Raw genomic sequence first — 25,391 nt, forward strand, 5'->3', positions numbered from 1 at the left:
TATATATGCCTTATCTATTTTTTTTAGGCATTTAATATGTAGGGTTTATGAATGGAATTGAAGCGTTTTTTTAAATATAAAAATAAAATTGTATGAATAATAATAATAATTATTCATTATATTTAAGCTTCTAGAGCCAAACGGCCCTTAGGGTTGGTGACCTTAACACCTAGAGCCTTAGCTCTAGCTAGAATACCAACTCTGTTCTTAGAAGAAACGTTGTGAGCAATTTCGGCAGCGTAGGTCTTAGTGTGCATCATCAAAGTTTCTAGATCCTTGATGTTAGCGACTAGGAAGACCTTGTGGCCAGATGGACTCAAGAACTTGGTCTTCTTGTTGGAACCGTAACCGATGGTTGGTTCATCAATGTTACCTCTGAATCTTCTTCTGACAACGGAGTCGATACCCTTTTGCTTTCTCCAGTTTTCAGCAACTCTGTGGTAACGGTCAGAGTGGTGTCTCTTAAACTTCTTGGAGTGCTTCTTAACGATCTTTGGATGTGGTAAAGAGGAGGCCATTTTCTGTAATGAAAAATAAATAAAGAAGAGTATTGAATTGATTTGCTAAAAATAAATTCCAATAAACAATAATTTATTAAATGTTAGTAAAAAAAGAGCGAATTTTTTTTATCTTAATGGGGAGTTTAAGTTTTATAACAAAATGAAATGGGTACTGCAATGTAATGATAAATAAAACAATATTTCAATAATGTAGTTTTCTTTAAATAATTCCTAAAACTTCATACAAATATGTGTCTCTATAATTCCAAATTCCAAATCTAATAATCAATCCTTTTTGTTACGTTTGTTCGACACTCAAAATATCATTACACTTTTCCATAAGTGTGTGCATGCAAATATTATTTCGTTTTTCCATCTTAATCACCAATATTCATCACTACTACTTGTCTCCCATATATACACTTTCTAACATACCTTAATTATCACTGTTCTTGTACACTGAACTAAAATTTATTATTAATTGAAAGGTGACTAGTTTTTAAAACCGTCTATCACTTGTTATGTAGTAATCATATTGCACTATACTATGTTTATTCATTGATTTTGTTAATTCTACCGCATGAAACTGTAATCTCACTGTCTCTGTCTTCCTTTCTCTCGTAATCGCATAGTAAGCAATATTGAAAAAAACCATATTTCAGTTCCACCAAATTTTTCACTTGAAGCGAGCAATAAAAAAACAAAATATCAATTTCCTTTTCGAGTGGGTGTCCGGATGTGGAAAGAAGTATTGGAGGATGCACGGGTGGTAAAATCCAAGAAACCGTCACATCGCAGAAAAAGAGCTCGAAAAAGCAACGGACGGCGCGGCACCGAAAAATTGCTTTTTCTCCGGAGATTGCAGCGAGCATCAAAAAAGAAATGCGCAGAAACCTTAAAAAGGAGGCAGTGGCCCTGCCAGAGCGGAAAAAGCAACGCTCGGGGCGCCCTGAGGGTAAATCACATTTCACGATGCGTAAATGAACGAAAAAGAAATCCTGTCCCCCTCCCACGCTCACCGAATTTAGAATTTAGTAGGGTATCGTGGGGAGTGGGGTGAGGTGCACACGCCTGGGACATTTCGTTCGGCAGTATTTATTTTTCAGTTTTCTTTTGCCTCATCAGAAGGAGAGAAGGTATTCAACAGGGAGACAGAATAACTCACCAAGACAAAGGAAGAGGAGAAAGGGGAATTAGACCACATGAAGAAACTTGTTCTCCTCACGTAGTAATGTCCGTTGTCGCCTTTTGGTGCATACGTATTAATTATCTTATATTTTAAATAAGTTGAATAATATATTGAAGAAACTGACACCTTTGCTTATAATAAACATATATTGAGTAGAAACAACTGGACATTGAGTTCTTTCCTTTTTCTTTCCTTTTCTTTCGTTTATTTATAATAGTATTCTAATAAATTTAAAGATCTACTATTTAATTAATGGTAATAATTTAAAAAAAAAAAGACAATCAAACTATTTGTCGATCGTGAAATATTTAAACACACACATTAACCTAACGCAAAGTTAAAAAACAAAAGCTAGTCTTTTCTTTTCTACTATATTTACTTTTTCGTTGCTGATTCAATTCTCACCCTACATACACAATACCATCATGGAAACTACACCTTCATATTACTATTACGTTGATCCAGAAGTAAACTATACTCCACAACAACCTACTCCTTTGGATGACTTGATCTCGGTATATGGTTTAAGTGATTTAGCTAATCAAGTTGCAAGAACCAATAAAGATGGTTCTAAAGCAGTTAAACTGCGGAAATCTTATAAGAATCAAATTGGAGATCTATCTGCAAAATTTTCAACGATACCAAGCAGAGAAAATGGGAAAGGTGGAGAAATTGCAAATATCTTATTTCAAAATAATCAGGATATGTTAGCACAAGTAACGCGGACACCTGAAATGTCTGATCAAGATTATCATAATGCGATGATGAATAGAGATGCCTCTTTGTTTAATGCCCCTAATATGGACTGGAATCTATGTCAAGATGTACTTTCTCAATTCGGTAGATCTTACCCGTCAGAATTTCAAGATCAACAAGGTTTCCAAGTAGATGATTTGGCATTCGATTTGGATGGAACCGGAAAGATATCAAAGAAGAGAAAAAACAAATCAAGTGGAAGTTCCATTGCTACTCCAAATAGTGATGTTCCTGATGATCTAAAGAGAAGAAGATTAGAATGAAAAGAAAAACAACAACAACAAAATTTCCATCACTTCTCTTATCCTCCAAAGAACTTTCTCTCCTTTTTGCATAATATTAATAATATCTTACCCTCAATCATCTATCTTTTAACGTTCAACTTTCATATTACGATGCAGCATTTTTTTTATCTTATTTTGTATCTAATTTCATTATTCATTTTATTTAATTTTAATACACATTCTTAAGAATATATCAAATATTTTTTTCTCAACTATTTATGCGTCAAATAGATTTACCCATGAAAAATATTTAAACCATTTAGGCTCAACTAATATACATTTGGATTTAACATAAATGGTACCATCACTAGATCCGCCTTGCCTTAATATCTTGTTTATAATATTACGTTGTGGCAAAGACTCCAAACTCCCATCAATGATACATTTACGACCTTTGGATTCACTTACATGCGCCCTTAATACAATAGTACTATCTTGAGGAATCTCCTTAGCAAATTCAATACTTAACTTAGCAGTAACACCCCTCTTATTTGGAAGTCTAGGAAACCCACAGAAACATAAACCTTCATCTAATAACAATGATAATACACCTTTATGAATTTGACCTCTTTCATTGCCGAGATCCTTACCTAAATGATAAAACACCACGATCTCTCCCTTTTTCTCATTCATAAACACTAAGGGATCAATTTCCAATTTTCCTGGACCAAATAATTGACCTTGTCCAACATGATAAAACCTATGACCTTGAGGGATCCCCTCACTTTGGAATGTATGTTTCACATCAGGATCCATCATCAATTCTTTGTATAGCGGTTGGTTTGATATTTTATGTAAAATATCCAATCTCTGCAAATATAGGGGTTGTTTCGATTTGCTATATACTTTCGAACTTTCTTGTACTTGATCTTCAAGAGTTAATGCTTCAGACTCATCGGGCCACCCTTTAATGAAAGTGGCTACACCAAGTGTAAATCCGGCTGTTGGAAGTATTATTACACGGTTGATCCCCTTCAATACGCTGAATCTAGACATTGTTGACACACATACACAATATATATTTAGTTCTTACTATATGTATCCCAGTTTGAAAAACCTCCAACCTGACATACGTTTTGGTCATGCATCTTTTTTTAATATTTTCCTTCTATTTATACTTGAGACTAGTCATCTTCGCCAAACCCAAAAAATCAAACAAAGCTAAAAGGTTCAATTTAATGTACACCGGAGTTAGTAAATAAAAAGCGGGTACGTATAAGAAAGTTACAACTAATCATACATACATATATACTGATTTATGCAGATATTTAGTTCAGGAGAGACCTTTTATTGACTCAACTGTATCGTTGACTTATTATATTCTACTTTCAAATCCTCGAAATTTTCTGTATTTTGAATAGTTAAACCATGTTCATTCGACAAATGTAATAGACAAATGAAACAGAAACTGGTAGATATATCCTTTAGAAGTTCCTTTGGATAGAATTTCACCAACTGATTTGCAATATCCTTAAAAGACAAAGTTATTATTTCATATGATTGTTCGATATCTTCAGCTGTATCCTTTTCGTTCACTAGCAATAATACAGATTTCCAAATATTGATCTTTAGTCTTCTTACATCAACTTTCTTAGAAACACGAGAATAGTTAACTTTCTGGGGTATACCATTTAGTTCATCCTCATTTTTCTTAATGAAGTCTTCGCGTATTGGCTGGTTGTCTCCATGTTCGTCATCATTGTATTCTGCATCATCGAATGCTTGGTTAAAATCAATACCATTATCATCACCATCATCAAATGGGTTTTCAAGATGTGCGCCAATCACATCTATGGATTCCCCATTACTACCGTTTACACGAGCCGCTTCTTCGGCTTCCTTTCTCTTGTATGTTTCCGCCCAGAATTCTTCATCTGCAATTTCAGGTCCATGACCCTCACTATTATCGTTTTCTTCCGTTCCAACACCACCAGTAAATGCATCACGATGCATATACGATGAATCTGTCCTTGCAGTCTTTTTCGTATAACTGAACAAACTCATTGTTTGTCTCTGCTTAATAAACAGTTTTGTAATCTTTTCAGTTGAAAAATGGAAATCATCAGGTAACAGATAATGCGTATCATTCATTCTTAACTTTTGAGTCATTTCTATCCAAGATTTCTTTTTGGGCTGAGTAAAAACATTATCCTCCAAATCATCATCTAAATTAAAGAAATCAATAGTAACAGTTTTCTTCTTCTTCTTCTGAGATGTAGTAGCACCCTCAGTGACAGTCTCCACATTATTACCATTATTATTTTCACTATCAGTAGCATGAGTATTCGTTGCTATATTATTCTTTTCATCATTTAATGCTACTTCAGGCAACAATTTATTCTTAAAACTACGAACTTTCCAATGTTCTCTTCCTCGCCAATTCTTATTCAAGTTATCATCAAAATAAGCCATCAAATCCTTTTCCATAATAGGTTGAATGGTTACATTATCTTCCAAATCATCAGTGTTATCATCATCAACATCCATGTCAATATTCGACATATCAAGCCTACGTGCTGTTAAATTCCCATGACTGTCCATTGCTTCATTGTTTCCATCATCATAATAGTCCATATTGTCATCCATCCCATCAAAAGCATCTGGAACAGTGTCCTTGATCTCCTCTTCAGTAAGGAAATTATCTAGTTTATTGTTAACATTCTTTACGAAGGATTTTGCTTTACTAATATCTTCAACAACATTTCTAAGTTGTTGTATCGAAGATGATATCTCACTTGAGGCCAATTGATCAAATTTAATAAAATCTATACCCAAAGCCAACACCTCATCTTCGACTATAAAAGTTGTATCCTTGGTGTCATCTCCAATAAGATACTGCGATTTACTTTTGTTGATTTCATTATTATTCATCATAGATCCTGACTCATCAATTGCTTCATCCTCGTCGCCATCTTCACTCTCCTTTTGTTGGTCAGCCAATGGCAATGGTCGGCTACTATCATTTTGCTTGTCTTCCTTTATTGAGGCATCAAACACAACACGCAAAGAATCATCTAAATCCAGCGTATTCAATAATAAACTTTTAGCACCTCCTTCATCGAAATCTACGAGAGCTTTTTTAAACAACGGATCAATATTCAACTCTTGATCCAAAGTTTTCAATTTAATTGTATCAAAATCCACTAATGTTGTCTCCAGAACCCTATTATGAACCCTTCTCTTTGTCATATCTGTAATTACAGATATCGGGAGTCCTGTTAATGGATCGATCTGTACATTATCACCATCAGCAACATTACTACTTTCGTCACCTTCCTCCTCATTTTCTCCATCTTCTTGATCACCATTTTTTTTATTACCACCATTTCTCATTGTAGTTTCTTTCCTTTGAGTTAACCCACTAAGTAGTTTCCCCGTCTCATTGGAAACTGAATCAACCCTTGATGAATAAATCTTTACACACCCATCCAAAGTAGCAGAAGCTTTCTGGAAATTAATATTGTTCTCTGAATCCTTCAACACATTCAAATCGTAGAAGTAGTCGATCAGTGCAAAATTCCAACTGTTGCTCGAGTTAATCTTGTTATCAGTGGCCATCTTGATCCACTCCTCGAAGTTTGCCATCATTGTGGTCTTGTTTGTAAAAAGACCCTCTTCGTCATCGTTGTCCAATCGCAGTTGTGTCGTCATTGCCCTACTTTTACTATTATACACCTGGCGTTTAATTCTATGCGTCGACCTCTGTTGATATCTATCTATATATGAACGTTAACGTTCTGTTGTTTAAAATATGATCCAACTTCTTAAATGTTGTTTGTTTACATTTTGCAAATAGATCAAAATACATCATCGCCCTATGGAAAATCAAAAAAAAAACATATTGCAGTTATATATGAAATATATACCATTTTTCTACTGACATTTGACACAACTAATACAGAAAAGTTGTATATATTGCAACGCTACTGGGATAAACGACGACAGGCTATAACAGTAGCAGCCATAAGACTAGATATAGATATCCATTTAATGATTCTGCGTTGTCTATTATCACGTCTGATGGCGTCTGAGTATGAAATGTCAGCTCTGAAGGAGATCATAGTGTACAATGTTAACCAAGAATCATTTAGTACTCTAGAGAATGTCTCATCGATGCGTTTGTAAACGTTGAACCAAACAGATGTCACACTCTCAGACATTACTTTGTAATTTTCTCTGGCTAGCTTGTTGATAGCCACGAGATCCTCGTGTCTCGTGGCAGTGTAAGCATTGAATGCGACTGATCGATCACCACGATACTTATCCAACAATTGCATAAGAACCTTCACGTCTTCAAACCCACAGTTCATCCCTTGTCCGTAGAATGGAACCATAGAATGTGCGGCGTCACCAATTAGGATCGCCGAACCATTTGACAAGTTGTAAGGCAAACATTCTACACACATCAATGGCCCCTTTGGGTTATTGATAAACTCATCTGCTGTGGAATCTAATCCCATCAGGTCCATTGCATCAGGGAAATTGGTTTGCAAGAAATTTTTTGTTTCTTGTTTTGATTTCACTAATGAATCTACTTGGGACCATGGAGCAAAAAAAGTCACAGTAAATGAACCATCAGCATTTGGAAGAGCGATCAACATGAATTTACCACGGGGCCAAATATGTAAATCATCCTTGGCCATGACGAATCCTCCATCTTTCCGTGGTGGCAAATACAATTCGATGTAGCAACAGTCGATATATTCTTGTTTATAATTCATTCTCAAATTACGTTGCATTTGAGACCTTGCTGTAGAAAAACAGCCATCGGCACCTACGACGAAATCAAAAGTCATCGGTTCTTTATTCTGAACGAAATGACATACTTGTTTTGAGTCACCCCATTCAATCCTGGTCAATTTATGTTCAAAACATATATCGATATTTGACACGGCATCCAATTCATCCAATAAATCGCAATTCAAACCAGCTCTTGAAATAGAATTGATATGTTCATTTGCAATCCCGTACAATAGTTCCTTTTGTCTCCCATCAATATCGTGAATCATCCTACCTTTCATTGGCATCATATCATGCAAAACCTTTTCACATAATTCATTGCCCACGAACCTCAACGCATCGATTCCTCTTGCTGAGATGGCTAAATTAATGGATCTCAAGTTTCTGTCAGTAGTGTCCTCCAATCTTGGATCCTGACGGTACTCCACCACTGTCACGTCATACCCACGTTGGGCCAACGCTAGGGAGGCAAGACACCCTACCAAACCTGCGCCTACCACTGCCACTTTCCCGTCATATTTTTGACTCAATTCCATGCTTACTTGTATTTATTCCAGTCTCTCTCTATGTAGAAAATAGGATGCAATTTATGAAAAGTTTAGTTATCCAACTTTCTAATATCCAAGTTTCAGTAATACATACATATATATATATATACATATTACTTGGAAAATACATTAGGATTCAATTTCCTAAACATGCATAATGGTGTGACACTTTAAATTCCAGTAACCGGAGTAAAAAAAAAAAAAAAAGCGAGATAAGCCAAATACTAAGAGACTCAATATGATTACAGAAACCTTGAACGTGATATTTGATGTATACAAGGCTGTGAATAATAGATATATATATAAATGTAGAGAAGTTTTCTTGATACAGTACTGGAAGTAAATATATATATATTTATATGTTTATTTTATGTATTTTCCTTCTTAGTTTGCATGGAAATTTTCTAAAATGTTTTTTTTATTTTTCTTTTATATATTTCTTTGACAGATTAATAAAGGGAATGAGAACTAACGAATAATAGGAATAATTCATTGTTTGGGACCTCTTTTAGGGATAATAAGAATAGATAATAGTAGTAAAAATTAACAAAGATATAATAATTTTACTATTACATTAGTAAAATTAAATGATCTTTGATTAGAAAGTAGCCACGAAGGATTCAGTAGCGGATTTCAAAGTAGCCATCAATTCTTTAGTCAATTCACCCTTTGTTCTAATTTCTTCTAGAATATTGTTGTGGTTCGATTTCAAGTAAGCCAAGAATTTGGATTCGAATTCGGCGATTCTTGACAATTCAATAGAATCCAAGTAACCGTTAACACCTGCGAAAATCAAAGGAACTTGTTCTTCAGCGGACAATGGGGAATATTGACTTTGTTTCAACAATTGAGTCAATCTCTCACCTCTAACCAAGGTTTGTTTGGTGGAGGCGTCCAAATCGGAACCGAATTGTGCGAAAGCAGCGACTTCTCTGTATTGAGCTAAGAATAATTTCAAAGAACCGGCGACTTGCTTTAGAGCCTTAACTTGAGCGGCAGAACCGACACGAGAAACAGATAGACCGACGTTAATAGCTGGTCTAATACCTTTGTAGAACAATTCTGCTTCCAAGAAGATTTGACCATCAGTGATGGAAATGACGTTAGTTGGAATATAAGCAGAGACATCACCACCTTGAGTTTCAATGATAGGCAAAGCGGTCATGGAACCACCACCTTCCTTTTCAGACATCTTAGCGGCTCTTTCCAATAATCTTGAATGTAAGTAGAAAACATCACCTGGGTAAGCTTCTCTACCTGGAGGACGTCTTAGCAATAGAGACAATTGTCTGTAAGCGACGGCTTGTTTAGACAAATCATCGTAGACAATCAAGGAATGTTTACCATTGTCTCTGAACCATTCACCGATGGAGGCAGCTGTGAAAGGAGCCAAGTATTGTAATGGGGCGGCTTCAGAAGCAGTAGCTGCGACAATGATAGAATATTTCAAAGCGTCATGTTGTTCCAAAGTTTGAACCAATTGAGCCACGGTGGATCTCTTTTGACCGACGGCAACGTAAACACAGTATAGTTTCTTCTTTTCATCTTTACCTTCGTTCCATCTCTTTTGATTCAGGATAGTATCCAAAGCGACGGCGGTCTTACCAGTTTGACGATCACCAATGATCAATTCTCTTTGACCTCTACCAATTGGCACTAAGGCATCGACAGCCTTCAAACCAGTTTGGACCGGTTCATGGACGGATCTTCTTGGCAAGATACCTGGAGCCTTCACTTGGGCACGAGAGTTACCGACCGATTTGATTGGGCCTTTACCATCGATAGGGTTACCTAGAGCATCGACGACTCTACCTAGCAGACCTGGTCCGACAGGAACATCGACGATCTTACCGGTTCTTTTGACGATTTCACCTTCTTTCACCAATCTATCGGACCCGAACAGGACGATACCGACTTGGTTTGGTTCCAAATTCAAAGCCATACCTTTAACACCGGAGGAGAATTCGACCAGTTCTTCGGCTTGGATGTTGTTCAAACCAAAGACACGAGCAATACCATCACCCACGGCCAGAACCCTACCAGTTTCGTTCAAAGCAGCCTCGTTGGAGACGCCCTTGATCTTGTCTTCCAGGATAGAAGAGACTTCGGTCGGTTGGGCCTTGGTGGTGGAGGCGAATCTAATTGGTTGAACAAACCTAGTAGTGTTGAAAGCGATAGCTTTAGTGGCGGTAGCTCTAAGAGCAGCTCTAGAGACTGCACGTAGAGTAGTGGCACGAGATAGCATAATGGTTTATTTATATATGTGCAATCGTAGTTGTAGTTGTAGTTGTAAATATTATTAATAACTTTCTTGTTTAAAGCACAACGGGAAAGGGATAACTATACTAACAAAAATATGTTTAATACAATGGATGATTCAAATAATGTGTTGGAATGTAGAAGAGATGATGATGATAATGAATCCTTAATCTAGTCTAAAATTTTGATCTCAATGTAGATAACTTAAAAAAACAACAACAAATAAATTTATACGTTTGCTTGTATATGTGTGGTAGAGAGAGAGAATAAGTTAAATAGAGTAAGAATTACAAGTACAATGTAATAATAATCAAAGCAAAGGGTATGTATGTGTATATATATAAGATTTTGTCAATTGCAAGTATCCTTCTTTCCCTCGAATTCAAATAAAAATTACAGACATAGCAGAAGATACTGTTAGTTTGAGTTCTGCTGCCCCCTTCCCCTTTGCTGTTAGGGAGAGAGAGCCTTAAACCAATCCAATGAATGCTTCAAATGAAAAATCCAGCTATTCTGCGGTGAGGTCCATCCAATAGTAATTGATTCACACGATAATTAAGATGAACAAGTTGTGTGCGTGTGCAGTCGTAGCGAACGACGCCGGCCGCGCGTTGGGGGGAGAATGCGGCGTGCTGATTGGCCGCGTGTCACGTGGAGCGAGCCCTGCCGCCATTGGCTGGGGGTCACGTGGCAGTTCAGGCCGCGACAGAAGCCCGGGTAACACAGCCTCGCTTCCTATATCCCTCACCGCGCATCGCCATCGCCTTCCCTTCTGAGAGAAACAATTATTCCGAGGGGAAAACAACAACGTCTCGTCCTCTGCGCGGCCATTTGGAATATACACGGACGGAATCCCACAGCGCACAGCACACAGCACGCGCTCTATATGCCTCAACATGTAATTGCTATCTGTGTATGACTATGGCAACAACCGGCAGCGGGCTAATAAATGTGTGTTTGCTGAGTGTGTGATGTAATAACAGTGCTATACGCACCTACTATTTAAGCAAAAGGGGAGAAAGAACGCTTAATTTAGAGGAAACCGGGCAAAAAATTTATATAGCGTGGTTTTTCATGCTGCGAAAAAGGGACCCTATATATAGACAAACACAACTGTAACATGCAAATGAAATGACAGGAGTCAAACAGTACATCAGCTTGTATATATATATATATATAAACATATAGATAATAATCATAGGTAGATGATAGGTATGAACCACAATGGTATATCGATCTAACACAGGACACGCTATTTCAAATCCAGATTTAGTGAAACCTTTACATATGCATAGCACCACACCAGAGAAAAGACGATCGTCTATTAAGAATGCATTGTCATCGCTATTAACTACCAACACTAGTACCAACACTAGTACCACCACCACCACCACCACGACTGCTACTAATACATCACCACGAAAGAAGAAAACAAACCCACCAATACAACGAAATACCGCCCATGGTAGTAACAGACGACATAGTACTAATTCGATTCAACCGCCGTCTGCCCAGTCAATCCGCTCTAATAGCAACAACGCATCGACGACGACGGCGACAAGAAGAAGAAACAACAGCCACCACATGGACAGCCGCAACCGGGATGCCACCAGCATAATATTCGACAACAAGCGGTACGTGAACCAATACCTGCTGAGCCGTGGGTTTGTTAGCAAAAAGACCATCATCAATAAGAAATCCGCTAATAATAATTTTGTGGTCACGATGGCCACCACCGGGAACACGATTTTCTTGCCGACGAGTTCTCCAACAGACGACGAATACTTGGCCCGGTTGAATGGATTAAGACCGGAAGACAGCGAAGAGTTTTTGTTTGACGACGACGACGACGACAACGAAACAAACGAGTTGAGGACAATGAACCCGGAACAACGGCAAGCGGATACCCACACAGCGCCACCACCACCACCACCACCAGAAGAACAGGCGACGCCACCGAGAAGTAGCTGCAACACGGCCGCCTCGGCGGCTACTGCAGAACAGCCAATGGACACCGAGAACAGCAGTCGGGTCCCCTTCAGCACGGCGATAGTCATCTCCTCCGACACCCCGCTGCCGTTTGCGTCGTTCATCGTCGAGCTAGCCGCCAAGGTCAAGGTGTTCTGGAACAATGGGGTCCCACCGACAAAATCGTTCAACGAGGAGTTTTACAATGCGGGAGCGTTGCAGTGGTCACTGGACACGAGGAACTGCACGCTGTTTGTCCCGAAAGAGGTGTCGGCGGCTAATCAGATCGTAGAGAATAACTTGAATAACTTGAACAGGAAACTGTTTCGTAATACCGCATCCTCTGGAAGAAACTATTTGGATAAAGAGAAGACTAAAGAAACTTTTTTACAGTTGTTGAATGACTCGATACCGTCGTCTAAGACAAATCATATGTTGAAACCTGGTACATACGTATTCATATTGCCCGTTATGTTTGCTAATCACATTCCAGAAACAATGTATTTCCCATCTGCTAGAGTTAATTATAAGATTAAATTCGGTACGAAATTGTTTTTACAAAATGGTATTACAAGTACCGCCAACGATACAGGATCGCAACTTTCTTTGAATTCCTCAGCATCATCGACAAGAGGTACGGAAGCAGAACAGAAATACCAAAAGAAATCCACTTTTGGTTCTTCCTCATCATCAAACAATAAATCATTGTTTAGTATGATGAAACATGGTTTGCAGAAATTACCACATCAACAGAGAGGTTCCTCATCTGATCATCATTCTAACAACAACAACAGCACTAATGGTGTTTGCAATGGTGGCGTGGATATATATGCAGAGTATCCTTTAAGAGTAGTGAGAACGCCTCCTCCGGTATCTATCTCCACTGCTAATAAACCAATATACATCAATCGTGTTTGGACAGATTCTTTATCATACGAAATTTCATTTCAACAGAAATACGTCTCTTTGGGTAGTGATTGTAAATTAAGATTGAAATTGGCTCCATTGACAAAAAATATTAGTATCAAGAGAGTCAGAGTTAGCATTAATGAAAGAATTACTTTTGTATCTAAGAATTACGAATTTGAATATGATCAAATCGATTTAGTAGCAAAGGACCCTTATAATCCTTATTATCTCGATTTTCAATCAAAGAGAAGAAAGGAAAGAAATTTACCTCTATTGGAAATTAGAACAAAAGATAAAGGTTCAAGGGCTTTAAGAGAAGAGATTATAGAAAATAGTTGTCATGATAATTTATTATCCTATTCTTCTTTTCCTCAAGATGATGACAACAATAATAGTAAAAAAAATCATAATAAAAAATCGGATCCTATTGGTATTACTGAAGAAATTTGCATAGACACATCATTACATTTTCCAAAATTTGAAGATTTAGATAGACAGAAAGCAAAAATTATTGCTCCTTATGGAATTGATATCTTTAATACCGAATTGAATCCAGAGACGTCTCAATCTACCTCGACATCAACGTCTTCCAATGGTGATACTAATGAAGGGAATACAGAGTCTCATAAAACAAGTAGCGTCATGGGGTTTTTGGCAAATCATAATCCAATCACCGGTAATAGTAACAAGAACTCAAAGAGACAGAATAGTAACGGGAAACAAATTGTCGATAAAAGATATCATAAGACAAAAATTAAAAATACTTCAGGTACAAAAATAAATACTCATACAAGATTGAATAAACCAAAGAGAGGACTTTATTTAGATAGTTTGCATTTCAGTAATATTCACGCAAGACATAAATTGGAAATCATGTTAAGGATAAGTAAGCCAGATCCGATGGATAGCACTAAATTGAGACATTATGAAGTATTGATCGATACTCCTATTATTATTGTCTCTGAATTATGTAATGCAGGTAATATGGAATTACCAACTTATCATATGGCTGTCAATACAAACAATAGTACTAATCATTCTATTGGAAATGCCTCGGGGATCGTGGAAAATAATGTGGCGCCTCCTTCCTTCGAAGAAGCTATATCGGTACCGGGATCTCCACTAGGTTCACCAATGGGGTCACCATTGGGCTCACCCATTTCATCACCTATAGCATCACCAATGGTTTCTCCTATCGGATCTCCAGATATGATTCCAGGATATGATTCAGATTTATATTCAATACAACAAATCAATCTGTCTAGAGGAACAACAATCAGAAGGCCACCATCTGTTGGGTCTGAAAACAATAAACACATTAACAACAACAACAACACCAATACCAATACCAATCCTGCTCCTACAAATGAAAGGTACAGTAACATTGATAGGTTACTAACATCACCATCTCGATCGGGATCAAACTCTCCAGAGGCATCAGAGGCCGGATCAATCTCAGGTTCGTCTTCTACCAAGGATTCTCACGCATTGTTCAAGAAGAACTACACTATCAACACGGATGCAGTGGTGGGACCAGCAGAACCACCAAACTATGACGATATCATCAAGGAATGATGTCATTCGCTTTCGGACATATTATTATATATATATATATATATATATTTTTTTTTGAGAAAATACATACGTTTTTATAGAGTTCTTATATCTTCTCCTTTTTTAATTATTAATGTTTATCATATATGTAATGCACCTCTCGCGGTACTTAACCCAAAACTACTTAACATTCTTAAACTGGATGCACCCATTGGGAAGTATGACACAGCATAATACAATACAGCTACCAGTTCCAATATCGCACTAATCATTGTAAGAATCGTAACTTTCTTGATGGTAGCAAAATACAACGTCATTATACAAGTACCAAAGAAGAATGCAGAGAATGCAATTCTGTCCTTAGACGTCAAGTGCTTGATATATGCAACGGGTCCCATCAACACACCAAAGGCCAACACAAACAGCAATGAACCCATCGTCCATAGCAATGCGAACTTCCTGGGCTTGATCGCCAACACAGGGAACAAGAAGATGCATAATGTGAAACACCCGACAGATCCAAGGATAAAGCAGAAGAACAGCACGAGCCTTTCCACTCGAGATAGATTGAACCAGGCCGGCTCCTCTTCTTGCTCTAGATCCTGCCTCGTCAACGGCAAGCGTTGGTAGATGTCGGAGGCCGTATTGTTCAGGGATTCTGTCCATGAGGAAAAGAATCCACCACCACTGGCTGTTTCGGAAGCATTGGTTCCACCGGTTCTCGAGTTGTTCCAACGGTTTAGAGAGCTTCTAAGTTGATCGATTTGCGAGTCCCCAGACATTCTTCCTCCTCTTGTAATGGTGATTTATAACTGACGGGATGGCTTTAAAACGACAACAGACAACTACCCCAGCAGGCAGTTCCTCCCCTCTCTCTTAACTTGCAAAAACTTGCACTTCTTATAATTGTTCAAGTGATTCGTTTCTGATTGCCAAAGATTCGAAAGTTACCCCCCGCCGGTTAGAAAACCCGGTTTGCGTGAACCGAAAAGGAAAGCCTTTCTCTTTAAAGAACAATTAAATAATTTGTGAATTTTTTTACATAACAAACAACAAGAACAAGAACAACAACGTCTACTGTAAGACACATTAAATAGTGACTCATTTAGACTCACGTAAAGGACAACCGATACATACGACTCCATCTGATAAAGGAGACAGATAGTGACGCTAGATATCGACACATTAAGGCTTTGTTTTATTTTAAGTTTTTGGGAGAACAATATAGCCATAGCGGTAAGAACAGAAACATAGAAACACAACATGAGCTCGCACAATGACGAAAATCAAATGCTACTAGATGAGGTGTTGAACCAGAATGGGAACAAACAGATGGGTGCAGGGAACTCGATGCCAAATTTCTTGGATTTCTATGACGATATACAACATTCAAGTAGTGTGACAAAAGAAAGAGAATCACAACTGCAACAACAACAAGCTCAAATGAATGGGAGAGGATCTGGAGTATCGTCTTCGACACAGAATAAATTTGTTTACCCTGGAAGTAATCCAGCTATGCAGCATGAGAAATTAGCATATATGAGCCAAAACAACAATAACTCACAAGACTATGAATCGATGAATAGAGATCCATATGGAAGGACAGTTTCCCAAAGAAACAATGACGAAGTGGCGGTAACAAATGCCTCTTTCCTAGACGACATGTTTACTACTTCTTCTCACGCCACACAACAGCAACAAAATCAACAACAGTTCAATAATATGGATCCAGATCAAGGAACCGATATGGGCCGTCAGGATTCCATATCTGTATCAATATCTAATAACTCGTATGCCCAGTCCTTTACAGATGAACAAATGCCGCATGATCTATTTACTACTAATACAGAAGACCAAATGATAAACTTCACAGATGATTTAAGTTCATCCTTGGGATCTTCGATACATTCGGGGTTTTATACATCAAATTTAGGAACTCCAACTTCGAGTATGTTAAATGCACACAATTTAGATACAATAAACTCATTGACAGCCACAAGTTATAATCAAAACAATACGTTCTCACCTGGTTCTTTAAGGTCACCATCGTCGTCATTCAGACCTAATGCATCATATTTATCAACATCATTAAGACAACCAAGTACGTTATCAAATTATAATCCCAATAATTCCTCATTATCCAATAACAACAACAACAACAACGCAGCCACCCCACATTCAAGACAACCGTCTATATCTGGTGCACCCAACGGGGCAGATTCATTACTAAGTACCTCTGTTCCAAAATCGTTATCACATCTATCTCATGATGAAAAATTAAGACGTAAAAGAGATTTTCATAACGCAGTTGAAAGAAGAAGGAGAGATTTAATAAAACAAAAAATTAATGAATTAGGAAATTTGGTACCACCAGCTCTATTACGTTACGATGAAAGGAGAAAACCAGTGAAACCAAATAAAGGAATTATATTAAATAAAACTGTTGATTATGTGAGATTCTTAATGGATGTTGGTAGAGCTCAAGATCATAAAAAAGATCAACTATTGCGAAAAATTAACGAATTAGAAGAAAAGTTTAATAATATCGACCTGAAAGGAGCTTCAAGCGAATTATCTGAGTCTGTAGGAACATCTAGAACGTTAACTTCCAAAAATAACAGTACTCGTAACATTCAACACATCGCAGAGGGAGAAGAAAGAATTATTGATTCAAGGGCATACCCAGATCTAAAGGCAAACGTAAAAGGTGAAATACATGATGATTTACACCAGTTCCTATCGGGAAATATACTAGAAGCACAGGATAACGCCCAATTAATGTTTGGGGATCCAATGAATGATAGTAATGGAAACCCAGCTGACTACTTACTCGAATTTGACTCATAATGACTACTTTACTTCACACATCCACGAATAATGACTACAGACAAAGAAAAAAAGAGAGGTCTTGAACGTCCAAAGGCCAGGTACACACATATCTATTATATTTTTGCGTTGATTCATTCATTCTTATATCTATATCTATATCTATATCTATATCTATATCTATGTTTATAACTGCATAAAATATATCTTGCATGATAAATTATTAGATTCGCGCTTTTATCGAAAATAGTGTGATTAAGATCATTTGTACTCTATATTAGAGTGAAATTGATGGAAGGTGACTCTCAAAATGTCAACAAGAAAAAGTTATTCAAAGAGAATAACGTGCTTCAAATTTACCATCAATTGTGGTACCTCCTAAGTTCTTCTTCTTCTTTTTGTATCTTTATTAACATACCTCAGTCTCACATTGCGTATCCATGGGGTTGATTAAAAGAGTAAATGCATGGTCCAACGATAGGATCCTAGATTATCTATCAGTAAATCCTACAAGAGATGAAATTACACACTATAAAGTTGATCCATTCAATGAATCTGATGATTCAATTGTTAAACTTCATACTATGAAGAATTTTGCAAACATTACATGTCTGGATTATTCTGATTCTACCCCAGGTATGGTCGGTGTAGGTGAAAAGGATGGGTTTGCTAAGATTGTTAATGTGTTAACGAATGATACTGAACTCTCTGTAAGAGCCAAACATCGTCGTTGTGTTAATACAATTTCCATGAGTAATTCTGGGTTAATTGCAATGGGTCTTGATAGACATAAACAGGACTCATCTTTAAAGATCTGGGATGCAAATTACCAACAAACTGGAGAACAAATTGTTAATACGACATTCGAATATTGTGTGAATGAGTCTATTGTATCGTCGAGGTTCTTAAGCGAGGTTTCTTTAATTGCATCCAGTACTAAATTTCTAAAAGAAATAGATTTGAGAACAAAAAACCCAGTATACCAACATCCAACACGCCTTTCCTATGACATTAAACTGAATCCATTTAACGATTGGCTACTTAGTACATATGGAGATGATGGGACTCTGTCCATATGGGATAGGAGGAAGTTGACAAGGAGTGTAATACCTGGGGATTTAAGCTTAGCTTCTCCACTTTTAACATTTGAGAAACTGGTTGGGTCAGGTGCTGCATCAAGAAAGTACATGAATTCCTGCTTTAGATGGTCTTCTATACAGGATGGCGAATTTGCAACGCTACACAGAGGTGATACAATCAAGAGATGGATGTTAGGTTCATGTCAGGAAGTAGATGAAGAAACAGGACTGGAATCACAAGAATTATTCGTTTCGAAAGTTCATGATATACAAACAACATATGATAGAGTTGCTACATTTGACTATATTCCGAAGGGTCAACACAAGGTAAGCATTATCTGTATGCGTCATTCTGGTACGGTGTATAGAATGCCTGTTACACCTTCTTATTCTACCACGGTGTTTAATTTTGATAACTCTTTATTATTATCAAATGCAGAGACACCAGAAATTGATGAATTCCAAGTCGTTCAAACAGACTCCAACTCAACATTAGAAAATGTAAAGACAGATTTAAGGAATCTTTCTTTTGAAGACTTGGGATTAGGTGATGATTATATACCATTAAGTGAAGATGATAAATTTTCCACTCCAACAGATGGCGAATTATTACCAGGGGAGGATAAACAAGATTTAGCCCGAAACATAAGGAACCGTAATAATTCTGCTTCCAATGATGAAGTAGAGACCAACTATGATGCTGATGAAGATCCCAATAACCTTTTAGAAGAAGGTGAGGATTATGCCTTGTACTGGAAAGCGGATAGATTATTACAAAAGGATATTACTGTTATTATGAAAATGAGAGCGAAACTGGGCTATGGTCTCGATCCAATGACTACTGTTGAAATGATAGACAAATCTAAAGCATTACAAAATAATGCTTACATTAGAAACACATGGAGGTGGATTGCAATTGCAAAAGCATCAGTCGAGGATGGGACCATTGTTTCTGAAGATTTAGATTTAGGGTATGAAGGTATCCTTGGTATTTGGAATGGTGTAACCGGAATTGCAAACCAGAATAGGTACACAAATGCTTCTACTTTATCCGAGAAGCAACTAATAAAAGAAATGGAAAAAATCATCAAATTAAGGAAAAAATACAAGACAAGCTTGGGTCACAAGAGTCCTATAACAAAATTTTCTAATTCTCAAAAAAATATTCAAAGAAGATTGTGTCTAATTATATCTGGTTGGGACTTATCGCCATCCGATTATGAAGATAAATATAATCTAATCATCGGTAACGGTCATTACGAGAAAGCTGCTGCTTGGGCAGTATTTTTTGGAGATATCCCTAAAGCAGTTGAAATTCTAGGTTCTGCCAATAACGAAAGGTTACAACTAATTGCAACAGCAATTGCTGGATACCTTGCATACAAAGACCAGCCTGGTAACAATGCCTGGAGAGCACAGTGCAGAAAGATGTCCTCCGAACTAGAAGATCCTTATTTACGAGTCATATTTGCATTTATCGCCGATAACGATTGGTGGGATATTCTATACGAGCCAGCTATCTCATTACGTGAACGTCTAGGTGTTGCATTAAGATTCTTAAGCGATGTCGATCTTACTAGATTCTTGGAGAGAACATCTACCCAAGTTATATCAAATGGTGAATTAGAAGGTCTTATCTTAACAGGTATTACACCAACAGGTATCAATTTGTTACAATCCTACGTGAACAAGACAAGTGATGTACAGACTGCTGCGCTTATTTCTATATGTGGATCACCCAGATATTTCAATGATATAAGAGTAGAGGCTTGGGTAGAAAGTTACAAGCAAATGCTAAATGCGTGGGAATTATTTCCTATGAGAGCCAAGTTTGATGTGTTAAGAACGACTCTCTCACGTACAAGTTCTGGTACAATCACCACAAAACCAAAGCCTCGACAATTGTATATCCAATGTCCAAGTTGCAAGATGAATATCAACACCCCAAATAATAGTGAACCTGGAAACAATTTCAACGATGCAGCTTCAGTAAATTCAAATACAAAATTGCCAGTACAAAACATTTTCTCTGGTTCTGGGAACTATAACAATCCCAATAAGGTGCAGCACAAACATTCATGTCCACATTGTGGTACTCCATATCCAAGATGTGCTATTTGTTTAATGCCTCTCGGGACCTCGAATTTGCCATTCATAATCAATGGTGTCTCACATGATGACGAAGGTGAGGAACAATTACAATTCCAAGAAGAAGACGGGACCGATATGATGCAATCAATAGCATCTCTAGGTTATAATCGACGTAAGAGAAGACTCCATGAATGGTTTAGTTTTTGCCTCACATGCAACCATGGTATGCATGCTGGCCACGCAGACGAGTGGTTTGCAAGACACAACATTTGTCCTACTCCGGGATGCAGTTGCAAGTGTAACACCCTCTAGAATATCCATACATACATATGTATATAAATATATACTTATCAACCAGTTAGACGTTTCGAAGATCCATTCAATATCCAAACTCTTCACCTCAATCGATTGATCACTAAATATATAATTTTATGACTGTAATAGTTACCCTATGTTCACCACCACTTACAGACTTCGCGTATGTTTGACGTTGGAAATTTACAAAATTTAAATTCTGAAACGAAATCGAAGCTTCAGGAGGGGAAAACGCCTTGTTTTCCGATAGATCAGGAAATGCACACAATTTCATAACCTTTACAGAATAAAGGAGAAGTGAATAAAACATCCTGAACAGAGAAACTACTGACACTGATTATCTCCTTTGACATCGTCATCGCTGTCTGCTTTGTGAAGATATCAATAATTTTAGTGATTGAGTATCATTTGGTGAATTTGAATAATAGTAATAATTAATAACCGAAAGTGAATCAGTAATACCGAATCATGATCCCCCAGGTTGAACATGATATCAACAAGAAGATTGCAGTGGAGCAGAACATCATTCAGGGTGCCAAGAACTTGAAGAAAAAAACTTCAAATTCCATGGTTATCCAGAAATGTAATACAAACATTAGAGAAGCAAAACAAAACATCCAATATTTACAAGAAACCTTGAAGAAGATCCGCTTAAATGATGAAGCTAAGAATAACGAACAAGACAATACCCACGAACTCGGGAAGAACACCGAATATGGATACCTATCAACAATCTCTCCTAATGAACATATTTTCTCCCGACTTGATTTAACAAAATATGATTGTCCATCGATGTCCCAAAGAATTCAATATATGTTGCAACAATTAGAGTTTAAATTACAAGTTGAAGAACAATATCAAGAAGCAAATACAAAATTGACTAAATTATATCAGATAGATGGAGATCAACGTAGTAGTTCTGCAGCTGAAGGTGGTGTTGTTGAATCTAAACATAGAATCATGATGCTTAAGAAAGCAATGAAAAAATATCAAGCTCTTAATATTGATTTAGGGCATTATAAACACAACGATAATGATTTAATAACCAATCAACAACCTAAATTTAGAAGAAAACCACTTACAGGTGTGCTAAAGATTATGGTGAATGGCATCAGAGATGTTGATCATATCCAATCACCAATGTTTGCCAGAAGTCCCGATTCATTTGTAGAGATCAAAATAGATGATACAGTTAAAGCAAGAACCAAATTGTCTAGGACAGATAGATGGAATGAAGAATTTTCAATTAATATTAGTAAAGGGAATGAAATTGAAATTACTGTTTATGATAGAATCAACAATATTACCACGCCTGTAGGGATTATGTGGTTATTGTTATCTGACATTGCAGAAGAAATCCGTAAAAAGAAAACTGCCATAACTAATGAACAAGGTTGGGTAAGCGCTTCAAATCTTGGATACACACAATCTAATACGGCCACGACTGGTGTTTCTGGTAGTGCAAATATTGATACGCCATCTGCAAATTCTAATATCATATCTGACTCAACCACTTTACCCAACCAAGAAACAAAAACATCTGGAGAAGGACAACAAATTACTAGTAGCAGCTGGTTTATTATGGAACCTACTGGCCAAATATTAATGACTTTAGGTTTTAATAAATCTTCGCAACCTGTTAGATCAAATATAGTGGGTGGGTTACATCGTCATGGTGCTATCATGAACCGTAAAGAAGAAATTTTCGAGCAACATGGTCACCACTTTGTTCAAAAATCATTTTACAATATCATGTGTTGTGCTTATTGTGGTGAATTCTTAAGATATACAGGTTTCCAATGTCAAGATTGTAAATTCTTATGTCATAAGAAATGTTATACTAAAGTTGTCACCAAATGTATCGCCAAAATCTCTACAGATACAGATCCAGATGAAGCTAAATTGAATCATCGTATTCCACATAGATTTGAACCATGTTCTAACCGTGGTACTAAGTGGTGTTGCCATTGTGGGTACATCTTACCATGGAGTAAACAAAAAGTCCGTAAATGTTCAGAATGTGGTGTTATGTGCCATACGCAATGTGTCCATTTGGTTCCTGACTTCTGCGGTATGTCAATGGAGATGGCGAACAAGATATTAAAGACTATTCAAGATGCTGAACGTAATAAGGGTGAGAAGAAAATACACAAATCACATAAGCAATTATCGCCATATAAAGCTAATAGAGATGTAACTTCTCCTGCTAAACACGCTTCCGTATTTATGGAGAAAGGTAAGAATATATCTCCAAGCTCCGAAGTGTATAAATCTACATCACATAACCAAGAGTATCCACAGGTAGAATATCATTCATCAGCTCAAGCTTCACCAAGTAAGATCAATGACACCACTGATAGATTAAACCACTTTATTGAAGAAAATGAGGTTTACTTGAATTTTACTAGAGGTGCAGAGCGTGATGAAAAGTCATCTGAATTAAATGATTATAACAATAGAACTTTGGATCCAACTGCTGATACTGTTAAAACTGTCCCGCAAAATGGTGACTTAAATCTAGAAGACTATAATAGATATAATGTAGAGGAAGATATTGAGCAACCATACAAAGAAGAGAACGAGCTATGGGAAGAGCAACGTCGCCAATTAGAAGTTGAACTCCATGACCAAAAGGTGGCTGAGCATGCCAAACAGAAACAAGAAGAAGAAGAAAAAGAAGATATGATTAACGAACCACTTGAGTTGCATACAACTAGAATCCATGAAATAGAGGAGAGCCATACCGCCGAACTGCAGCCACAGGAATCGCCAAGAACTTACTCTAATCCGTTCCGTGATACAGAGCAAGATCATTTAGAAAAGAATACAACTTCGGATTTGGTACACAAAGATGAACTTCATGATATACCAGAAGATGCCAGGAACAGTATTTGTGTTTCTCCTCAAAAGGCACATACAGGTACTAAACAAAAGAGAAAGTCAGGTAGACGTCGGAAGGTTTCTCTTGATAATTTCATTCTTCTAAAAGTTCTAGGTAAAGGTAATTTCGGTAAAGTTATATTATCAAAGTCGAAAAACACAGGAAGATTGTGCGCTATTAAGGTATTGAAGAAAGATAATATTATCCAAAACCATGATATTGAAAGTGCTAGAGCTGAAAAGAAGGTATTCTTACTGGCAACAAAAACTAAACATCCATTCTTAACAAATCTATACTGTTCTTTCCAAACTGAAAATCGTATTTATTTTGCTATGGAATTTATTGGAGGTGGTGATCTAATGTGGCACGTTCAAAATCAAAGACTATCTGTTAGGAGAGCAAAATTCTATGCAGCTGAAGTCCTATTAGCGCTAAAATATTTCCATGATAATGGTGTTATCTATCGTGATTTGAAATTGGAAAATATTTTGTTGACACCACAAGGACATATTAAGATAGCCGATTATGGTCTATGTAAAGACGAAATGTGGTATGGTAAGAAGACTTCCACATTCTGTGGTACGCCTGAATTTATGGCACCTGAGATTTTGAGAGACCAAGAGTATAGTAGAGCTGTCGATTGGTGGGCATTTGGTGTCTTGCTTTACCAAATGTTACTGTGTCAATCACCATTTTCTGGTGACGATGAAGATGAAGTGTTCAATGCTATTTTAACAGATGAACCATTGTATCCAATCGATATGGCCGGGGACATTGTTCAAATTTTCCAAGGGTTATTGACCAAAGATCCATCGAAGCGTCTTGGTGGTGGACCTCGTGATGCATTAGAGGTTATGGAAGAACCATTCTTCCGCAACATCAACTTTGATGATGTATTAGCTCTACGTGTCGAACCTCCATATATGCCTGATATCAAATCTGCTGAGGATACTTCTTACTTTGAACAAGAATTTACCTCTGCACCACCGTCATTGACTCCTCTTCCATCTGTTCTGACAACAAACCAACAAGAAGAATTCCGTGGGTTCTCATTCATGCCGGAGAACCTTGAATTGTGAACAGAATATCCATAAGGACTCAAATAAATTAAGCTGCTACGAGCCCAAAAAATATGATAACTATTCATATATATATAGATATTTATATAATTCACCTGTGTACAATAATGACTAATAAACAAGGACCAAATGCATATTCTACAGTGGATCATTCATATAACCAAAGACATGAGGGACTTTGGGAATGTCTATGTTATCACCTTATTGTAAAATGAATGTATGGTCGTGGCTCAACTACCACTTTATTTTTTTAGCCAAACAACCGGCAAAGCTTAAAAAACCAAAAAAGGTGGAACGATGGCTTGTTTAACGAAGGCTCACCAACGTCAATAAAACAAAACAAACAGGAACAGTCACTTACAAGAGGCAATATTGAAAGTGCTACAACCAAACATCGAGCCTCTTAAAAGTGA

The 25,391-nt window shown here is 37.1% G+C and overlaps 11 protein-coding genes across 11 annotated transcripts; 5 read left to right on the forward strand and 6 right to left on the reverse strand.

Moving 5' to 3' along the window:
• Positions 1–122: 122 nt before the first annotated feature.
• KABA2_07S07106 (60S ribosomal protein eL32) lies at positions 123–518 on the reverse strand (the record flags this gene model as incomplete). The annotated part of the gene is made up of 1 exon (XM_041551813.1): positions 123–518. The coding sequence occupies one exon, from the start codon at positions 516–518 to the stop codon at positions 123–125; it is 396 nt and encodes a 131-aa protein (XP_041407747.1).
• A 1,596-nt stretch (positions 519–2,114) lies between these two features.
• ROX3 (Rox3p) lies at positions 2,115–2,708 on the forward strand (the record flags this gene model as incomplete). The annotated part of the gene is made up of 1 exon (XM_041551814.1): positions 2,115–2,708. One exon carries the CDS (start codon positions 2,115–2,117, stop codon positions 2,706–2,708), a length of 594 nt encoding a protein of 197 aa, XP_041407748.1.
• A 237-nt stretch (positions 2,709–2,945) lies between these two features.
• MRX3 (Mrx3p) lies at positions 2,946–3,725 on the reverse strand (the record flags this gene model as incomplete). The annotated part of the gene is made up of 1 exon (XM_041551815.1): positions 2,946–3,725. One exon carries the CDS (start codon positions 3,723–3,725, stop codon positions 2,946–2,948), a length of 780 nt encoding a protein of 259 aa, XP_041407749.1.
• Positions 3,726–4,016: 291 nt separating this feature from the next.
• On the reverse strand, positions 4,017–6,380 carry BRN1 (condensin subunit BRN1; the record flags this gene model as incomplete). Its single annotated transcript, XM_041551816.1, has 1 exon — positions 4,017–6,380. One exon carries the CDS (start codon positions 6,378–6,380, stop codon positions 4,017–4,019), a length of 2,364 nt encoding a protein of 787 aa, XP_041407750.1.
• Positions 6,381–6,652: 272 nt separating this feature from the next.
• On the reverse strand, positions 6,653–8,005 carry BNA4 (kynurenine 3-monooxygenase; the record flags this gene model as incomplete). The annotated part of the gene is made up of 1 exon (XM_041551817.1): positions 6,653–8,005. The coding sequence occupies one exon, from the start codon at positions 8,003–8,005 to the stop codon at positions 6,653–6,655; it is 1,353 nt and encodes a 450-aa protein (XP_041407751.1).
• A 610-nt stretch (positions 8,006–8,615) lies between these two features.
• Positions 8,616–10,262, reverse strand: ATP1 (F1F0 ATP synthase subunit alpha; the record flags this gene model as incomplete). Its single annotated transcript, XM_041551818.1, has 1 exon — positions 8,616–10,262. One exon carries the CDS (start codon positions 10,260–10,262, stop codon positions 8,616–8,618), a length of 1,647 nt encoding a protein of 548 aa, XP_041407752.1.
• A 1,238-nt stretch (positions 10,263–11,500) lies between these two features.
• On the forward strand, positions 11,501–14,728 carry ECM21 (Ecm21p; the record flags this gene model as incomplete). Its single annotated transcript, XM_041551819.1, has 1 exon — positions 11,501–14,728. One exon carries the CDS (start codon positions 11,501–11,503, stop codon positions 14,726–14,728), a length of 3,228 nt encoding a protein of 1,075 aa, XP_041407753.1.
• Positions 14,729–14,847: 119 nt separating this feature from the next.
• On the reverse strand, positions 14,848–15,489 carry SFT2 (Sft2p; the record flags this gene model as incomplete). The annotated part of the gene is made up of 1 exon (XM_041551820.1): positions 14,848–15,489. The coding sequence occupies one exon, from the start codon at positions 15,487–15,489 to the stop codon at positions 14,848–14,850; it is 642 nt and encodes a 213-aa protein (XP_041407754.1).
• Positions 15,490–15,970: 481 nt separating this feature from the next.
• Positions 15,971–17,554, forward strand: RTG3 (Rtg3p; the record flags this gene model as incomplete). Its single annotated transcript, XM_041551821.1, has 1 exon — positions 15,971–17,554. One exon carries the CDS (start codon positions 15,971–15,973, stop codon positions 17,552–17,554), a length of 1,584 nt encoding a protein of 527 aa, XP_041407755.1.
• A 419-nt stretch (positions 17,555–17,973) lies between these two features.
• On the forward strand, positions 17,974–21,015 carry SEA4 (Sea4p; the record flags this gene model as incomplete). The annotated part of the gene is made up of 1 exon (XM_041551822.1): positions 17,974–21,015. The coding sequence occupies one exon, from the start codon at positions 17,974–17,976 to the stop codon at positions 21,013–21,015; it is 3,042 nt and encodes a 1,013-aa protein (XP_041407756.1).
• A 471-nt stretch (positions 21,016–21,486) lies between these two features.
• PKC1 (protein kinase C) lies at positions 21,487–24,978 on the forward strand (the record flags this gene model as incomplete). The annotated part of the gene is made up of 1 exon (XM_041551823.1): positions 21,487–24,978. One exon carries the CDS (start codon positions 21,487–21,489, stop codon positions 24,976–24,978), a length of 3,492 nt encoding a protein of 1,163 aa, XP_041407757.1.
• Between the last annotated feature and the right edge of the window lie 413 nt (positions 24,979–25,391).

Source organism: Maudiozyma barnettii (genome assembly GCF_903064755.1).
Source record: "Maudiozyma barnettii strain CLIB 1767 genome assembly, contig: KABA2_07, whole genome shotgun sequence".
In the NCBI taxonomy this organism is placed as follows: domain Eukaryota; kingdom Fungi; phylum Ascomycota; class Saccharomycetes; order Saccharomycetales; family Saccharomycetaceae; genus Maudiozyma; species Maudiozyma barnettii.